The sequence below is a fragment of the Cucurbita moschata genome, unplaced genomic scaffold (genome assembly GCF_002738365.1).
Source record: "Cucurbita moschata cultivar Rifu unplaced genomic scaffold, Cmos_1.0 Cmo_Scf00016, whole genome shotgun sequence".
NCBI lineage: Eukaryota > Viridiplantae > Streptophyta > Magnoliopsida > Cucurbitales > Cucurbitaceae > Cucurbita > Cucurbita moschata.
Genome location: NW_019268532.1, coordinates 1,370,192 through 1,388,766, shown reverse-complemented (window position 1 = coordinate 1,388,766; position 18,575 = coordinate 1,370,192). Strand labels below are relative to the sequence as shown.

At 37.6% G+C, this 18,575-nt stretch overlaps 3 protein-coding genes across 3 annotated transcripts; 2 read left to right on the top strand and 1 right to left on the bottom strand.

Moving 5' to 3' along the window:
• Positions 1–240: 240 nt before the first annotated feature.
• On the top strand, positions 241–9,359 carry LOC111454510 (tocopherol cyclase, chloroplastic). Its single transcript, XM_023096005.1, has 10 exons — positions 241–836; positions 2,002–2,246; positions 2,617–2,696; positions 2,921–2,997; positions 5,328–5,497; positions 6,319–6,416; positions 6,835–6,942; positions 7,668–7,784; positions 8,114–8,263; positions 8,928–9,359. Exons 1-10 carry the CDS (start codon positions 511–513, stop codon positions 9,102–9,104), a joined length of 1,548 nt encoding a protein of 515 aa, XP_022951773.1. The 5' UTR covers positions 241–510; the 3' UTR covers positions 9,105–9,359.
• Positions 9,360–11,170: 1,811 nt separating this feature from the next.
• LOC111454716 (aquaporin TIP4-1) lies at positions 11,171–12,477 on the top strand. Its single transcript, XM_023096230.1, has 3 exons — positions 11,171–11,381; positions 11,456–11,694; positions 11,777–12,477. The coding sequence occupies exons 1-3, from the start codon at positions 11,255–11,257 to the stop codon at positions 12,152–12,154; spliced, it is 744 nt and encodes a 247-aa protein (XP_022951998.1). The 5' UTR covers positions 11,171–11,254; the 3' UTR covers positions 12,155–12,477.
• An 886-nt stretch (positions 12,478–13,363) lies between these two features.
• LOC111454378 (exosome complex exonuclease RRP46 homolog) lies at positions 13,364–17,078 on the bottom strand. The gene is made up of 8 exons (XM_023095850.1): positions 16,768–17,078; positions 16,544–16,657; positions 16,206–16,306; positions 15,550–15,570; positions 14,895–14,967; positions 14,741–14,808; positions 14,380–14,512; positions 13,364–13,662 (listed from the first exon to the last, which is right to left on the bottom strand). The coding sequence occupies exons 1-8, from the start codon at positions 16,871–16,873 to the stop codon at positions 13,547–13,549; spliced, it is 732 nt and encodes a 243-aa protein (XP_022951618.1). The 5' UTR covers positions 16,874–17,078; the 3' UTR covers positions 13,364–13,546.
• Between the last annotated feature and the right edge of the window lie 1,497 nt (positions 17,079–18,575).

Genomic DNA, 18,575 nt, shown 5'->3' with positions numbered 1-18,575 from the left:
TTCACTTTCTAGTTTCTCTTCAAGAATTTTAAAACACTTTTATTGGGAGAGGTTTCCACATCAATACTTAGTGGGATCTCACAATTGCATAGGTTCCTAGCTCTCATTCGTTCCTCTTTCCAGTTGACGTGGGATTGCCCAGTAAATGTTGGGTTGGAAATGGATAGGTATTTCATATAGTGGGCTCCGCCGTTTGACACTTGCCATCCACCGGACGTCCTTGTTGGATAGTAGCAGCACGGCACGGCACGGCAGCGCTGGTCGTAGGACGAGAGTGAACACAATAGACTTAATTTGTCTGCGAGTAGTTATTGATAGAGATTTATTTGTTCTTTTATCTCATCCAAATCTTAATATTGACCGGACCAAGGTGATCCTGCGACTGTGATTCAGTTTCTTCAGGCCCCTCGCAATTCATCCTTGCCATGCAGGCAGATTTTGATCCACAAAATTATATATAGTGCACGACTCTCGCCCGAATTCATCTTGTTCCATTTTTTGGCAATTGAGATGGATGCAACTGCTTGCAATCTACCGTTGTGTGGAATTCATCACTTCTACTCCAATTCAATGGAAGTTCAAGCTGGAAAGTCCATGTTCGCGGTGAAGGTTCCTCAATCTTTGAAGTCCAGCTCATTTCGTCATCGATGGGGTGGTTCTTCGAAGCTAAAGTTGAAATCAAGATCGAGAATCCGAGTATTGGCTTCCAGTTCGAACTCTGTGTATGAATCTTCTGCGTCGGCCAAAATTGAGAACGATGATGACGGAGGTCTTGTTTGCCCTCCTGGCTATCAGCCCACGCCAGCTAATCGCGAGCTGCGGACTCCTCACAGCGGGTAAAACGCTGTCTAAATTTTCCATTAACGAAGGTTCACATCTAGCATAAATGTCTTAGTTCCTAATTTCTTGTCAATGCTCACTTGAATGGTTGAGGCGGCTTCACGAATGGGTTGCATGTATCTTTGAACCCCTCATTGTTTTGTATCTGTGCACACTGTTATCTGTATGCATCTTCAATTAAATGCCCAGTGGTCACCATCAACATTCAGGTTCCGTCTCACGAATTGTTTGTTCATCCTCTGTTTTGTAACCAATAACCAACAAATGCTAGAGATACAACAAGTATTCAAAACAAGTTATGTATGGCTTAAAGGGAGCTTATCTCCTCTGATGTAGCAGAAGAAAAGCACCAATTAATGAGAACTATGAGCTGTGCTAAAAGATGGCATAGAAAAATGGAGCAAAAATTGAAGGAAATGTAGAATGAGAGAGCAAAAAATCAGTCGACTATGATTGGAGCCAGTGGAGGTGTGAGAATCCCAAATTGGTTGGGGAGGAGAACGAAACGCCCTTTATATGGGTGTGGAAACCTTTCCTCAGCAGACGCGTTTTAAAGCCTTGAGGGGAAGTCTGAAAGGGAAAGCCCAAAGATGACAATATCTGCTAGCGGTGGCTGAGCTATCGAGGGAAATAGGGAGAAGGCTCCTGAAACGGTAATCAAGTGTGTGAAGATGAGTGAAAGAGAAATAGAAAGTTGTGGACTGAGAGCAGCGGGAGTGGAAGAGTTGGGGAAACTGGGAAGATGCTGGAGCTATTGTAAGAAAGAATGATGATCAAAGTTTAATATTTGTACCTTTAAAGATGAGTTAACTGGTCATAACTCACCAAACTTGAAGGATAAAAGGTTGTTAATGATTTTTTTCCCCTTTTTATCCTTCCTCACAAACAACCTCACATTCTTTGTTTATCAGTAGTTGAACTAGTTTGGGTGTTTCTTTGTTTAAAGGTGGAAGCATACAATGTTTAACTCGATCAGTTACAGTTTCTAGATTCCTTTTGGAGCATTTGAACCTGGTGTAACCTTATTTTTGTTATGTCATCTGAGGTGAATCGTTACTCTTCTTTAGATCATGGCTGCATCATGGTTAATCTCATGGTATATGGTTATGTGGCAATCAATGATTTACATTTTCCAATTTTCCGTACTTCGTATTGAATCAGGTATCACTTTGATGGGAGTACTCGGAAATTCTTTGAAGGTTGGTACTTCAAGGTATCGATTCCACAGAAGAGGCAGAGTTTCTGTTTCATGTACTCTGTGGAGAACCCTGCATTTCCTAAGAAATTAACGACACCCGAAATCGTACAACATGGACCCAGGTTTACAGGAGTTGGAGCACAGATTCTTGGTGCTTATGACAAATACATATGCCAATACTCTGAAGAGTCTCAAAACTTTTGGGGAAGTAAGTTTTGATATCAAACCTATCTTCTTTTCTTAGTTTTCCTTTACTATGCTTCCTTAGTGAGATCATTTCTTTTTAAAAATTGAGGTCTTATTTCATGACAAAAGTATGAGTGGATAAAAACTTCCATATATTTTGGTTGGATTGTAGCTCTTGTTGAGCATTGTGGAGAGGGGGAGCTCTTGAAACTCCCTTGGCATTGCCAAAATAGTAAATTCATAATTCGAATTCCATCAACTTCATGTCCTTCGAATCTCAGAATACATTTTTAAACGAGGTCTCAACCTCTTTATACAGTCTATGGTTTTCAGATATATTATTCATGTATTTTTTTGAAAAATGACGCTAATGCTGGGTTTTTAATGCATAGGTAGGCATGAACTGAGTCTGGGCAACTGTTTTGCATCTAAAGGAGGGTTCAAGCCTCCAAACAAGGAAGTTCATCCAGAGGTTGAGATGCTTTCTTAGAATGTATTGTTTCATTTAATGTTGAGACTTGGTCTTTTCTTTCTCTCTCTTATAGTCTTATATAAGTTCAATTAATTCATGAGTGATTTGTGTATCTTTTTCGAGAGAAAATTTGTCAGACTGGAATCTCTTCTTGCTTCAACTATTATTGTTTCTGACAGAGGTTGTGAATGACTTTATATTATATTGTGGGCAACCGTTTTTAGGAGTTCAATAAAAAGGTCGTGGAAGGTTTTCAAGTCACTCCACTTTGGCATCAAGGATTTATTCGTGATGATGGCAGGTGCTCCCTCACTTTTACTTTATTGAGCTTTTAGTACTGTGTTGAGAATCTTTAACTTCAGTTTTTGACCTTAAGATAGCTTCAGTTAAAGTTGAATGCTAATATCTCATGTGGAGTATCCCCAAGGGGCAGCTCTGTGGGTGAAGGCTCGCAGTCTCTAAGGAACACTTATCTTACACTAATTCATCACTGCAGTCTCTACACTAATTCGTCCCCATTTTTTAGAGCTTTTGTGGCTTCTTTAGATCATATACATACTCCTAACACAGTTCAAGGAGCAAACTTTTATGTAAAGCCGCCACTCTAGAAGAATTACATTGTCTTGAAAAAAATAAATGTGAATCCTATGGGTGCAGTTGGATAAAGATGGATTTTTTCAACCAATCACAAACCAAATGGTAGTATAGAGCCATTCAAAACTTGTCTTATAGCCAAACTTTTGGAATCGACTATAAGGAAACATTTGTTCCTGTTGGGAAATGAAATTTTATTCAAGTACTTCTTGCTACAATAAATCTAGATTTATCATTAATTTAACTTGATGTAAAAAAATTCATTTTTTAATAGAGACCTAGTGAAGAAGTGATTATGAGCCTATATCTTGGATTTGAGGACATATATACAACGAAAGGTATGTAAACTGAAGAAATGTATGGATTAAAACAGTCATCTCAAGCTTAGTTCAAAAAGTTTACAAATGTATTGAAGTAAGATGACTATACTCAATATTAATCCAACCAAACCCTATTCATCAAGAATTTTTCACCAAGTAAGATTACTGTGTTCGGAGTATATGTTGATGTTATTATTTTTACAAGAAATGTTTTAGAGTAAATTATTTGGCTCAAGCAACTTCTTTCAAATAAATTTGAAATCAAGACTTGACCAGTAGGAAAGTTATTTACTTAACTCATACTTGTCCAAACATTAGTTTGGCTGTTAATGTGGGAATTAAGTCCATTCCTGAACAAACCTTCTAAAAGTCATATAGAAGTTTTGTATAGAATATTGAGATATTTCAGGAAAGAGCCTCATACTTTTAAAGACTATGAACCAATCTCTAGAGGTGTACACCAATGTAGCTTGGGGAGGTGCTCTTATTGACTGCAAGTCAACTTCAGGTTAGTGCTCGTATGTGTGGGGGAAACTTAGTAACTTGGTGCAGTAAGAAGCAACAGATTGTAGCTGAAAGTAGTGTTAAAGCTGAGTTGCAATCTAGCTCGAGGAATTTGGTTAAAGTGCCTACTCATCGAGCTCAAAGTTAGAATAGTAGGTATCATAGAGCTAATGTGTGATAATCAGTCTGTCATAGCTATTGAAAAAAATCTAATATTTCATGATCAAATGAAGTATGTTGAGATAGACTGCCACTTCATTACTGATAAGATTGAAAACAACACAATAAACCTAAGATATGTGCCTTCACAGCAGCAATTGAATTGGTCAAGCCTTGATGATTACGTTTCCAAGCTAGGAGTGACTAGCATATACCATCTAGCTCGAGGGGAGCATAGAAAATCAAGCTGTAAATTTAATTTTTTATTTATTGTCTTATATAATTGTGTAGCTGTATTTTCTCCTTCCTTTTTAGACTTGGGCTAATTACTGAATTGCTTATTTGGAGTTCTCTGATGGAAATCCTTCTTGTATAAATCTCATTCTATTTCATTCAATGAAAAATTGTTTTCATACATAGCTTCAATAACTAAGAGAAGAACTGCAGCATTTGGGCAGTGAAGCCTTCTTCCTTTTAAAGGACATACTCCTAAAATATTCAGGCTAGAATTGACACAACTATTCCTTCTCCCAGTGAAAAAGTTATGTATGAAGCTAATTGATGTTTGTCTTTTTCTGGAATTCTCATTCGACATGATTTCTTCCAGTAAAATGTAGAGGCTTTTCCTAACTTCTTCCTTTTGAGGTTGGGAAAGGCCACATGCACAAGCATCAATTTCTTTGTGTTTCGACATCAATACAACGCAATGTGGTACCAAATTGTCTTAATTCATGAAATTGCTCTCCCTTCAGGTTTAATCTATGAGTTCTATGTTTAAAGAACTTGTTAATAATTTTATAAAATAATCTTATTTGTTATTATGAGTTATGGTGTTTCCAATCTTTGAAGCTTCCCTGCTTACTGGGAAAAAAAGATTTAAGTTATTCACTCAAAAGGAGACTGGACTTCCTTGAACTAAATGTGTTTTAGGGCTTTAAATCAGTATATCAAGGAGCTCGAAATATTGGTTGTCAAATATTTCTTTGCATTAAAACAATTGTATCTCGGATTCCATCTTATTATTGGGACACTGTTTGACAATGTTCAATGACAGGACAAACTATTTGGAAACTGTAAAAACTGCTCGTTGGGAATACAGTACCCGCCCAGTTTATGGCTGGGGAAATGTTGGATCTAAGCAGAAGTCAACAGCTGGCTGGCTTGCAGCATTTCCAGTATTTGAACCTCATTGGCAAATATGCATGGCAGGAGGGTTATCCACAGGCATGTTCAATCTTTTAATCAGTTTACCTTGGAAATTTGTGTTTGACTTGGTGCATTACTTCTAATTATGAGGAATTCTATATTTAGCGCTGTCCTGGTGCTGGATTTATGGTGAAGAACGATAACTATATATTTTTATGGTATGAGGATTCTGTTATGGTTTCATCTGCATATAGACACGTACATGATACGTACCGATGTAAGTTTATGCATATGTCTATCATGAGAAATTCTATATTTAGCACTGTGCTGGTGCTGGATTGATGGTGAAGAATCGATAACTATATATTTTTATGGTATGAGGATTCTGTTATGGTCCTATATGCATATAGATATATATGATACGTACAGGTGTAAGTTTATGCATATGTCTATTTCGATAGGAAATAGAAACTTTCACTAAAAAGGAGAAAGAGAGAAAAGAACAACCTAAAGACCAAGGAGATGAAGATTCCCTGGCCTAAAAGAGGGATCCTACCAAACACTCTCTATTTATGCTATAAATAATTAGTATATTTATTTAGTTCTCTCTACGGGAACTTGTTCTTTTTCATATTTATGGTTTTAGTTCTGTTTGTGTCAGTTTTTTTGATAATTCATTTGGACTGGGTTGTGGCTTTCCTCTCTTTTATTTGTCTGTTTCATCTTCTTTTCTCCTCCTCCTTGGAGCTTGCACATCTTCTTAGATGAACGTATGCTGTGTAAATTAATATGTAATGGAAATATTGTTTCATATCATGCTGCGCTTTCACCCTAATTTTATTTTCTTGGTAAAAGTTAAAGTTCGGCATATTTCCTGAATTTCTCAATATGAATCTCAGGTTGGATTGAGTGGGAGGACGAAAGATTTGAGTTTGTAAATGCCCCTTCATACTCTGAAAAGAATTGGGGTGGCGGATTTCCCAGAAAATGGTTTTGGGTAATTTTTTTGGCTTTGTGAAGTAAGAAATTATTTGATTCTTTCTAATTCTACAAATTTGAAGTCAAGCACGCTATGCAACATGGCCTAGTAAAAAAATGAGGTTAAAAGAGGGTTGAGTTTTGGAGTTCTTAAATTTGGACAAGAAACCTAGCATCGTGAATCTTGTTAGAAAATTCATAGAAGGATGTCAATAAATTTAACTTTTAGAAATTGAGTTTGCTTTTGACCGGCCCATGCATAGAGGAGTTTCGTCTGTTTTTTACATTCATGAGGCTGTAAAAGATTACACCATCTGTATATTTAATGGGATGAAGTATGCTGTATTTTCTTGCATATTTACGTAGTATATTGCTGGACCTTGTTGCTCGACTGGCTCAAATATTGTTAAACCTTAGCTCCTTTTAACATGCTGCAGGCTCAGTGTAATGTTTTTGAAGGTGCTCGTGGAGAAGTTTCTCTTACGGCTGGTGGAGGTTTGAGACAACTTCCTGGATTGACGGAAACCTTTGAAAATGCTGCATTGGTAATATTATGTGGCTCCTCATTGCGATTTCACTCTCTTTACTCACTCTCATTCACACACACACGCACTGCATTGCTGTGAATGAAATGGTCTCCCCCAACACCCCAAATGCTGTGGACCTACGAACGTGATCCACTCTCTTTATACTTGGAGAGGGACGGTCTTACTTTGAATAGGATTGTTCTATAGGTTGTACAACTTTGTTCTAGAGTTCTCAAAGAGAAGGGGTGGGGGGAATGTGAGATCCCACATTGATTGGGGAGGAGAACGAAGCATTCTTTATAAGGGTGTGAAAATCTCTCTCTAGCAGACGTGTTTTAAAACCTTGAGGGGAAACCCGAGAGGGAAAGTCCAAAGAGGACAATATCCGCTAGTGGTGGGCTTGGGCTGTTATAATTGGTATCAAAGTTAGACGCAGGGCGATGTGCCAGCAAAGACGTTGAGCCCTGAAAGGAGTGGATTGTGAGATCCCACGTCGGTTGGGGAGGAGAACGAAGCATTCTTTATAAGGGTGTGGAAATCTCTCCCTAGCAAATGCGTTTTAAAACCTTGAGGGGAAGTCCAAAAGGGAAAACTCAAAGAGGACAATTTCTACTAGCGGTGGACTTGGGCCGTTACCGGCAAAGTCGTGGATGGATAGAATTATGCTCGGAAAGGTAGGAAATGTGGGAGTTGGGTGGACATCTTAACCAACAATGATATTTGTGATATTTTAATTGTTGCAGGTTGGAGTCCACTATGATGGAATTTTTTATGAATTCGTGCCATGGAATGGAACTGTTAACTGGGAAATAAGTTCTTGGGGCTATTGGTATATTGCTGCCGAAAATGCAACGCACAAGGTAAATTGTGGATCTCTTTGTTCCAGTCACTGCCCTTCTTTGAGCAATTATAAGATTTCCATCTGATGCATGCAAAAGACTTGATTCTGTTAAAATACAGTCTTTTAGCAAGTAAATAGTAATGTTAAAGGCATACTAACAACGTCAATTGATTAAGATACGCTACACTAAAGAGGTTTAAATTCTTCACCCCTGTGTTTACTCTAAAAAGAATAATGATAAAGCATATCAAAATAGTCTAAAAATCCTTTAAAGCGTTTCCTTTGAAACCCAGAAAATTATGCAAAAGTGAAGATTTTCTTCAAGTATTTTAGCTCGTCTTTGCACAGATTGAATTAGAAGCCAAAACAGACGAGCCTGGTTCACCGTTACGTGCTCCTACAACGGAACGTGGGCTTGACACTGCTTGCAAAGATACTTGTTTTGGTATATTGAAATTGCAAATGTGGGAACGAAGATTTGATGGTAGCAAGGGCAAGGTGACAGTCTTATATTAACTTTTTTCCATTACTCATTGCTTCCATTTGGCTTGCACTTAATCATTATGTACAATTCAAGGGCTAAGTATGTTTCTTTCTAGATTATAGATTATAGATTATTGAATGTTGAATGTTGAAATAGGTTCAAAAAAATTGAAAATTTAGGGATCTATTAGATACAAAATTCAAAGTTTAAGGATCTACGGTACCATTTTTAAGTTTTAAAGATTCATTAGATGTAAAGTTAAAGAACCTTTTTAAGTTTTAAAGATTCATTAGATGTAAAGTTAAAGAACCTTTTTAAGTTTTAAAGATTCATTAGATGTAAAGTTAAAGGACCTGTTAGGCATCTTTTAAATATTAGATACAAACTTAAGGGTCGAGCATTTTTTTTAATAACGTTATCATAAATGTCTCCATATAGGCATGCATGTATACAAGCATAAAATGTAGTCAGTGACATTACCACCCTATGATCTGATCATTCCTTAAGAGGTCTTCATACTAGTTATAAATCCCGATAGTGATTAAAATATCGTGTTAGTATTGGCATAGATTATTCTCTGCAGAATATTTCCCGAACTCTTAGTGGTATACGACAATTGTTCAGGTTAACCTGCTCTTCATTTTTAATAGTTATATCAGTACAATTCTTGATTTGCAGATTGTATTGGATGTCACAAGTAACATGGCGGCATTGGAAGTTGGAGGAGGGCCTTGGTTCAACACCTGGAAGGGAGAAACTACCACCCCAGAGATCCTCAAGCGTGCTCTTACAACACCTATTGATGTGGAACAAGCTTTTAACTTGCTTCCACTCTTCAAACCTCCTGGCTTGTAGACGACAATTACAACAATTACTGCACGTTGTGCTGTGGAAGGAATGAAACGAACCATCAAGGTCGTGCTGGTTCGGGCAACCTTCGTAGCCTATAGTTTAGTCCTCGAACTTCTAAAGTTTTCACGAACAATTTGCAGGGTAGAGCTACTTTTCTATGTTCGGGTTCAGCTCATTTTTAGTTAAAAACATGTGAAAAATAGTTTTTAATTGGAAAGTATATATAAACATCAACTCTCGTGGACCTTGAATGGTTGTTATTATAATTAGCTTGCAAAATAATTATAAAATCGTTTAGGAGGAGAATTCGAGGCCGGCAGAACACGCGGCGAGGTTTGTAATGACGGCGGCGGATACGTTGCCGGGAGGTGGCGGCGGAGAAAGCTGGGTTTCAAGTAATATTAATAAAGCTCATTATGATTATTATTATTTTTTATTTTATTCTACTTTGTTTGGTGTTGTAAGAGGTATAATCGTTGGGAAATTAATGAGGATTAGAGGGGGATTAATTTGGTTAATTTAAATCTAATTTGGTTTAAGGAATTTTAGTTTTTGTTTATTCTGTTTTGGGCCTCGAAGAGAACGCTTTGCCTCTTTAAATTATTTGGGCTTTTTGAGCCTCTCTACTTTGAGTTGGGCTACGTCTATGGGCCTGTGCAAAGCGGCCCATAACATCCTATGTGATTTGGGCCTCGAAGAGAGCGCTTTGCCTCTTTAAATTTTTTACTACTTATTTTTAATTCAAAGACATTTGTTTTTGTACCTAACGCTTTAATAATGTGTGTGTATGTATATGTATAAGTTCAGGTCGGTAAATAGTGACCATTACTCTGGTAAACAGTGACAATTACTCCATGAACATTTGCTTTCACTGTGATTTTAGTGGATTCTCTTACCAAGTCACTGTCGATAAGTCACACACGGTCTACAATTTCATGTTTTATTTCACTATCCGATGATAGTTCTTTCACTTTTTTCTAACGGAACCACACTATCGGTCGCCCAAGAGTATTTAGTCTTGCAAGGTGGTTATTATTGATTTACACGGGATTCCACATGCTCTCAGATTGACTTGTTTTGATAGAGGATGTGGTTGGAATTCGTATTTTCTTTATTTGTATCACCTGGATGCCCAAAGGGTCGGCCATCTGTACCTCATCTCAGCAGATTAAACCCATCCAAATTAAAATCGAATGAGCACTTACGATTAAGGCAAATGGAATGTCAACCGCAAGAAGAGAAATGAGTGTACCCTCGAGAGAGCTAGAAAAAAAAAGTAGATAAAAAGCAAGAAAGTGAAGAACAAGAGTGGACTCTAATTTTCATTATTGCTTGAGACATACTTATTGCAATATTGATGTTTCTTTTTCCCTTCAATTAACACCCACCATCCAATATATATATATATATATATAATGCAAATTTTAAAATACACATCAAAATAATATTCAAATATTCAAATTATATTGAAACTAATTGGTTTTATTCATATTTTTTAACCTCACATCCCATGTTAAGTGTTATTTATTAATTAATTTATTTATTTTTAAGAATATCCCTAAGATATGACTTGGAAAACAGGTCATCTCCACTTTTTAAAATCCCATTGGACATTGTCACATGGGATCCTACCAATCATAGGCTTGGAACCTATAAGCATAAGGGATGAATATTAGTACAAATTTTGAAAATACCAAAATTAATATTATAAACAATTAAATAATAATAATAATAATAATAATAATAAATATATATATATATATATATATATATATATATATATATATTTTTTTCATTTTTTAAATGAGCATTATTAAAAAATTTAGTGATTTTTATTCTTAAAATGTTGATATTTTGTAATTTGACTATTAAGCCATTTAATATTATAATATTATGCAGTAGCCTAAAAATTTAAGGCCGGTTGCTTTAACCCTTTATTTTACTCAAATAATTGGATGGCAAAACCCGTAAATAATCTTCAAGTCAACGGGCACAAATGTAATTTCAATAGGTGCAATAATAATATGCCATTTGCCCAACACTGTACGATGAGATGGTTATAAAATCGCACGTCTTTTATTCAAAAATGCCAACCAATCAACCATTCTAAGCCTCTTCTATCTAGTTCAGTCTTTGAGCTTGCCGGCATATCAATGGCCAAAATTGCATTGGGATGCGTTGGCGAGGCGACTCAGCCCGACTGCATCCGAGCCCTCGTTGTCGAGTTCATCACCACCTTCCTCTTCGTCTTTGTTGGTGTCGGATCAGCCATAACTGCTAGTAAGTTCTCTAGTTTTCCTCGTTCTTCGTACATTTGAATTATACTAAGATTGAGAATTTTCTGTGCGAATTAGATACACTACTAGGAAATGCACTCGTGGGATTGTTCTCTGTCGCTGTCGCACATGCACTGGTCGTGGCTGTGATGATCTCCGCCGGACACATTTCCGGTGGTCACCTAAACCCCGCCGTCACACTCGGTCTCCTTTTTGGTGGTCATATCACAGTTGTCCGATCCGCTTTATATTGGATCATTCAGTTGCTAGCAGCGTCTGCGGCTAGTTTTCTCTTATCGTACCTCACCGGAGGCTCCGTGAGTCTCATCGTCTTCCTCCTTCAGCTATGAACACAATAACAAGATCTCATATTATGTTTGAATGTTCTTCTGTTTGCAGGCTATTCCAGTTCACACATTAGCAAGTGGAGTTGGCTATCTTCAGGGAGTGATATGGGAGATTATTCTCACCTTCTCCTTGCTGTTCACTGTGTACGCAACAATGGTTGATCCAAAGAAGGGAGCTCTTGATGGGTTGGGTCCAATGTTGACTGGGTTCGTGGTGGGGGCTAACATCTTGGCTGGTGGGGCCTTTTCTGGAGCTTCAATGAACCCAGCAAGATCATTTGGCCCAGCTTTGGTGGCTGGAGACTGGACTGACCACTGGGTTTACTGGGTTGGACCCCTTATTGGTGGTGGACTTGCAGGGTTCATCTATGAAAATTTCTTCATTGAGAGGTCTCATGTGCCTCTGCCTAGGGCAGAGGCTGAGTATTGAAGTCTCCTATTCTCTGGCTGACGCAGTTTGGTGTTAATGAATGGAGGAAGCACTTGAATGTAATGGATGTAATGGGGTGAAGAGGGTGGGTTGTTAAGTGTCACGTTTTCTTAATTTATGAAACTATTTATGCTATCTAGTTTATGGGTGAGGTAAAGGTCTATAAGATGTATCTAATGGCTACTAAATTTTTCTGGTTTGAGCTTGCTACCTGGTTAAATCTCGATTCTATCCTATGGTTGGGAGGCATTAACCGCGTCCTGCTCATAAGGAAAGTTTCGTCGAGATCTAATAAAAAGAACGACATCCAACAAGTTTAGATGTTAAGGCTCTCTTCTATTATTGTAAATAGGTGGCCCCCACGGAGATTCCTCAATCAATTTCGAGTCTTTTCTATCTATCATCTAATGAGGGAGCTCCTACAAAGATTCCAAAATCAATCTTTCGCCTTAAGCCTGTTGAGGATCGTTGTGCGGGAGCCCCATATCGACTAAGAGGATGGTCATGGGTTTATAAGTAAGAAATACAACTCCATTGGTACGAGACCTTTTAGAAAAATCAAAAGAAAAGCCATGAGAGCTTATACTCAAAGTGGACAATATTATACCATTGTGGAGGTCCATGGTCTCTATGGTATACTTTGTTCGAAGGGAGGATTCTTGAGCGAAAGTCCCACATTAACGAATTAAGGGGATGATAAAAAATTTATAAGAAGGAATACATCTTCATTGGTATGAGTCCATTTGGGAAAACAAAAAACGAAGTCATGAGAGGTTATGCTCAAAATGGACAATGTCATACCACTGCGGAGGTCCATAATCTCTATGATATACTTTATTCCAATGGAAGATTATTGGGCAAGAGTCCTACTTTGACTAATTAAGGGGATGGTCATAAGAAATACATTAGTACGAGACATTTTGGGGAAACCAAAAGCAAAGTCATGAAAGCTTATACTCAATATCATACCATTTTGGAGGTTAATAGTTCGTAACACGAGCACCACTCCTCCAAAGAGGGAGAGAGGGAAAGAGGGAAAGGTGCTACTACAAACATTCTTAAATCAATCACACTGTTCTCCCTTCTCTCCATCCAGGGAGTCTCTTTCCACTGGAAATTTGTCTCTTTTGAATGACCACTTTGAAGACATCATCATTTTAAAGCTAGAATATCAAACAAATGCACAACAAAAAAAGAGTAAACGTACAATGCATCAATCAAATCCACTGAGAACTCTTTATCATCATTTAAATTAATGCCCGGTTTACAGCTCTGAAAGACCCAATTAGTATGGATTTGAGATTACATAAAAATAAATCATACAACAGACGATACCTTCCCAAGCCAGATTATGTCGTGGAGCACAATTCATAGGCAAGGACTTGGATCCAATCACCCGACTTTTGAGGAATCCGTTGGGAGTTGAGGCTGCAAGCTTCTCCTCAAAAAAGCTGACATTTTTGCTGTTGCAGCACGCCCTCGTTCCAGACAGTGAATATAATCATCCACTTCAGATAAACAACAACAATAATTAGATCCCATGCTTGTTTTTCTATCTAACATTCACATTTTTCAGATTCCATTGGTAACCCAAGAGATGACTAACTGTAGCCGTTTTGACATTTGATGCTATAATAAGATCCAAGTACATTTTCGATCACAAAACGGCATTAGATAGAAAGTACATGACATGATGAGAGAAATATGCCGTATCCATTGCTAATAAATGGTTTATTTTGTCCATCGAAGTGTGCCATGGTGTCAAGAAAATGAAGATCGTGAATGAAAAAAAAAGCAAAAGAAACAAGAAATTTGCTGTGGGTTACAAAAGGGGTGAGCCAGATACGTGTTCAAAATGTATCAGTGCCACGGATAAAGATGAGTTCAGCTCTTGGTGTAAAAATACGTGATCATTAACACAATATAGAAGTGAATACTCAAGTATGAGCTTATTGGTGTTAAGAACAACGACTCACCACAGTGGTATGACATTGTCCACTTTGAACTTAAGCTCTCGTGACTTTACTTTTAGTTTCTCCAAAAGGCCTCAAACCAATGAAGATGTATTTTCTTACTTATAAACCCATGATCAACTCTTTAATTAGCTAACGTGGGACTCCTCTCCCAAAAATCCTCATTGACGTCCTAAAATTCAAACATAATACAAACATGCACATCTTCAATTACGACTACTGGAACATAGCTTGGTTTCGTGCACAACATACCTGACATTGCACCCTGAGTTAAAGATGTTATTATTCCATTCTCCAGAGGTTCGCCTGCAACTTGGGTAGATCCTTCAGGAATTACTGAGACAGGTGAGTTCGGAAAGACCAAATGTACTGATGCCTTCATTTTCTGCATTTCGAGTTCACTTTTCTTTAAAAATCACTCGTTTGATAATCAAGTTCGACAATTTTCACTTTTTCTCATTTTCTTTGATAAATTCAATAATGTGTAACTACTTAGCCAACCCCTAGCATGGCAAATTTGCATATGGTCCATATCTATGCTTTTTATCATGCATACAAAAAGTAACTGCAAAATTGGACAAGCATTGACAATTCAATAAGTAAATTTACCAACCTGCTCCTCTAGCTTGGTTGGATCCAAAATAACATATCCACTCTCAGACAAACAACAAGAAATTGCAACTGCAATATGCAGTGCAGAGAAGTCAGTGCCAACCATTAATTTATCAAGTGAAGCCATGAATAATAAGACCATAAATTCTGATTACCAGCAAGATGCTTTAAGGGAATTCCAGCATCTACTAAGGCAGCACATGATGCATTAATTGCACAAGGAAGAAGCTATTTGAGGGCTCTGTCAAAGAAGTTCTTCATGAAGATATTTCAAGAAAGGCATTCCCACAAATAAAGAAAAAATAATTCTCATGTGTGGTACATAAGTTGACAGAATATCAAACCTATACAAGGTAAAAAAAAACATTTTTTTTACAGTGGCATGACATTGGAACATTTTAAACAAATGCCACTTCAAATTTAAAAGAAAAATCAATGTGATATATTAGGGGAGCTCTTCCACCGTGTCCCTAGGCAGGGGATCACAGAATATCTAGATTTTTGACCCAATAACCAGATAAAAGAACTGTCCATGTTGATATGTAGGCCCTAGTTCTTCCCTTTTCCTCGACAAAACAGTAGTTCCCCGTGGTAAGATTAACGTGAATCAGCTCTCATATAGCATAATTGGTTAGAGCACCTATAATGTAGCTGTGAGAACTTCGACCCATGTTCGACTTTCAAGGATAGCGTTAGTAAATCAGTTTGAATAGGATCACGATGACATGAATTACGTGTCTTAACATACTTATATTTTCCTAACATTATTTTTAGTAATCTAAAAACGAGGTATTAAATCACAAGGGATACAGCTCCATCATCATGAATAACCTGCAATTACAGGGGGAAATATCAATGTATTTGAGATAAGAAACTAGTTGCAACATTATTAGTATAAATGCCCTAAACATAATGTATTTCAAAGCTGACAGTCCAAAACATTTTTCATGATATGGAAAATGAAAAGGTGTTAATTTCCTACAACGAACAATTTCGCATCGAGGTTGTTCTTGACGGTTTTAGAATATTTACACTTTTCCAGCAACAGAAGTTTCAGTAACATAATAGCATGTTCCAGCTACTTATTTCTTATACATACTATTTAGAAGTTTCAGATACAAAATAAAATGATGTAACATGCGCTGGCTATGTAAATATCCATGTTCGGAGTAGTCAAGCAAAAAATCTTAATAAACGTGTTCGTTCAGACTAAAGGAAGATTGGAATGAAGGGAATTTGCTAAGTCCCAAGCATGAGTAATAACATTACTTTCCATATATGAATGTATAGAACGTAATGTTAAATTTTAAACTTTAAGATTGTGCATCTTTTATGCTGGTTCAGAGATTGGTTACCTTCAACAAGATTTTGAGATACCTATTTCATGTATATTACTTTTTAAACATCAAAAGACCAGCAATATATCACATGAATCTTGAACCAAAAAGGGGGGAAAATGGACTCACCTGAACTACAATAGATGTCGTGGTATTGGGATTTATAGTTAATATGCAAATACTCTGCAATGTCCTCTTCAATATCATCTCACACTCCCTTTCCAGTTTTCCTAATACATTATCAAATGTAAGAGGATGCATTGATGAGATTCAGAGAATATCATCCATAGCCTGCTTCAGAATCAATAAGGTACAAAAACTAGACAGTATGTTCATTGAAAGCCGTACTTTGAATGGCAATAACACGTAAGAAATTTACTGAACTACAAATATTCATGGAATAAGAACTTTATCATACGATTTAGAGATGGATAAAACAAAGTGAATAAGAAAATAAAGAAACGTACCAATTTGCCCTGTTTTCGGTTTCCATATAACCTCAATTGAAGCCTTTTCAGGATTTTCATTCTTCTTTGTTCCTGCTTTAGGTCCATAGACTGCAGCGAGAATTTTCGTGTCGCCTGTAAAATCCAGATTAAACAAACCACTCATACGAAAAGTTCCCGAAATCGAACGAACTCACAAACTAATGAAACAAGAACTAAGAAGAGATGGTTGAAGACGGAGAGACCTTGAGACCAACTGGCGGAGCCATGAGCACGATTAAGAACATTGCAAGAACAAGCAAGTGGTCTCAACTGGTTGGCGGTACGGCCATCATCTCTGTCTATCTCCATGGTCTTTCTCCGGTGATTTAAAACGATTAGAAAGGAAAAGAATAACTGGTCAAGAGAATGGAGTGAGCGAGTATCAGAGAGAGAGATGGCGAAGTAGAGGAGGCAGAGAGGTGGCGCCGCCGGGCCTATGAATACTGGGAGAAGGACTGAGAGAGACTGAAGGAGAAGACGAGACTAGGGCAAAAGTGTCTTTTTCTTCTAATTCCCAGTTTACCGGCAAAAAAAAAGGCTAAATTAACCACACACACACAAAAAAAAAAAAAAAAAAAAAAAAAAAAAAAAAAAAAAAAAAAANTAAAATAGTACGTTAAAATTAGTCCCTACAATATTAATTAATTTAATTATTGCAATATATATATATATATATATATATATATAGTCTCTTTTCATTTTTCCTTTATCAAAATGTTTTAAAAGGATGTTTTTACTGCATCAAAATAATTATTAATAATTAAACGATTTGGTTAAAAACTAATTACAATCAGTAATTAGACTATTTTTAAGAGTTATTGAAAATACACACACTTTAATATTATAGAAGAAATTAAAAATACGAAATCCGAGATTAAATATCGAACATCATCCAAAGCCCAATTGGCCTATAATAGGAAACATTTGGGCAAAAAAGCCCAAAACATTCATCGAACCAAGCCGAAGGTGGCCCAGGGACGAAGCAGTCAACCCAATTGGCCCACAATAGGCAACATTCGGGTTAAAAAGCCCAAAAAATTGACCCGAACCCAGCCCAAGGTGGCCCGGGGACGCAGCTGTCAGCCCAATTGGCCCACAATAGGCAACATTTTGGTTTAGAAGCCCACAATATTCACCCGAACCCAGCCCAAAATGGGAAAGGGAAGCACCTGTCAGCCCAATAGGCCCACAATAGTCAACATTTGGGTTAAAAAGCCCAAACATTCACGCGAACCCAGCCCAAGGTGGGCAAGGGACGCAGCTGTCAGCCCAATCGGCCCACGAAAGGCAACATTTGGGCGAAAAAGCCCAAAATATTCACCCGAACCCAGCCCAAGGTGGGCAAGGGTCGCAGCGTCAGCCCACTTGGCCCACAATAGGCAACATTTGGGCCAAAAAGCCCAAAACATTCACCCGACCCAGCCCAAGGTGGGCAAGGGACCAGCTGTCAGCCCAATAGGCCCACAATAGGCAACATTTGGGCTAAAAGCCCAAAATATTCACCCGAACCCAGCCCAAGGTAGCCGAGGGACGCACTGTCAGCCCAATTGGCCCACAAAAGGCAACATTTGAGCTCAAAAGCCCAAAATATTCTCCCGAACCCAGCCCAAGGTGAGCAAGGGACGCAGCTGTCAGCCCAATCGGCCCACAATAGGCAACGTTTGGGCCGAAAGCCCAAAATATTCACCTGAACCCAGCCCAATATATATCATTATATATATATATATATATATATATATATATTGCGTTAAAAAAATGGTAAAAACAAAAAGATTAACATTTATACTGTGCCATGTGGGACAACGTGAAAGTTAGCGACGGCAGTTATTCCGCTTTTCCTTCCGACAACCTTTCTCGTATTCTGCACAGAAAAAGAAAAAAAAAAGAAAAGAGGAATTCGTTGACGCCGTAACGGAACGTGAGTCATAAGCGTTTATTTGCCTCGAGGACAAAACCGTCTTTTCACGCCCTCTAACCGGACCCTAGAAAGAAAAAAAAAANAAAAAAAAAA

Excerpts from the sequence above, each read along its gene's own strand:
- LOC111454510 (XM_023096005.1), top strand. The coding sequence starts at position 511 with ATGGATGCAACTGCTTGCAATCTACCGTTGTGTGGAATTCATCACTTC. Across the intron at positions 2,697-2,920 it reads ACAAGGAAGTTCATCCAGAG|GAGTTCAATAAAAAGGTCGT; the intron begins GTTGAGATGCTT and ends AACCGTTTTTAG. Across the intron at positions 8,264-8,927 it reads TTGATGGTAGCAAGGGCAAG|ATTGTATTGGATGTCACAAG; the intron begins GTGACAGTCTTA and ends CTTGATTTGCAG.
- LOC111454716 (XM_023096230.1), top strand. The coding sequence starts at position 11,255 with ATGGCCAAAATTGCATTGGGATGCGTTGGCGAGGCGACTCAGCCCGAC. Across the intron at positions 11,382-11,455 it reads CGGATCAGCCATAACTGCTA|ATACACTACTAGGAAATGCA; the intron begins GTAAGTTCTCTA and ends TGTGCGAATTAG. Across the intron at positions 11,695-11,776 it reads CGTACCTCACCGGAGGCTCC|GCTATTCCAGTTCACACATT; the intron begins GTGAGTCTCATC and ends TTCTGTTTGCAG.
- LOC111454378 (XM_023095850.1), bottom strand. The coding sequence starts at position 16,873 with ATGGAGATAGACAGAGATGATGGCCGTACCGCCAACCAGTTGAGACCA. Across the intron at positions 14,968-15,549 it reads TTATTCATGATGATGGAGCT|CTTCTTCCTTGTGCAATTAA; the intron begins GTATCCCTTGTG and ends GCCCTCAAATAG. Across the intron at positions 13,663-14,379 it reads AACTCAGGGTGCAATGTCAG|TGGATGATTATATTCACTGT; the intron begins GTATGTTGTGCA and ends GTTTATCTGAAG.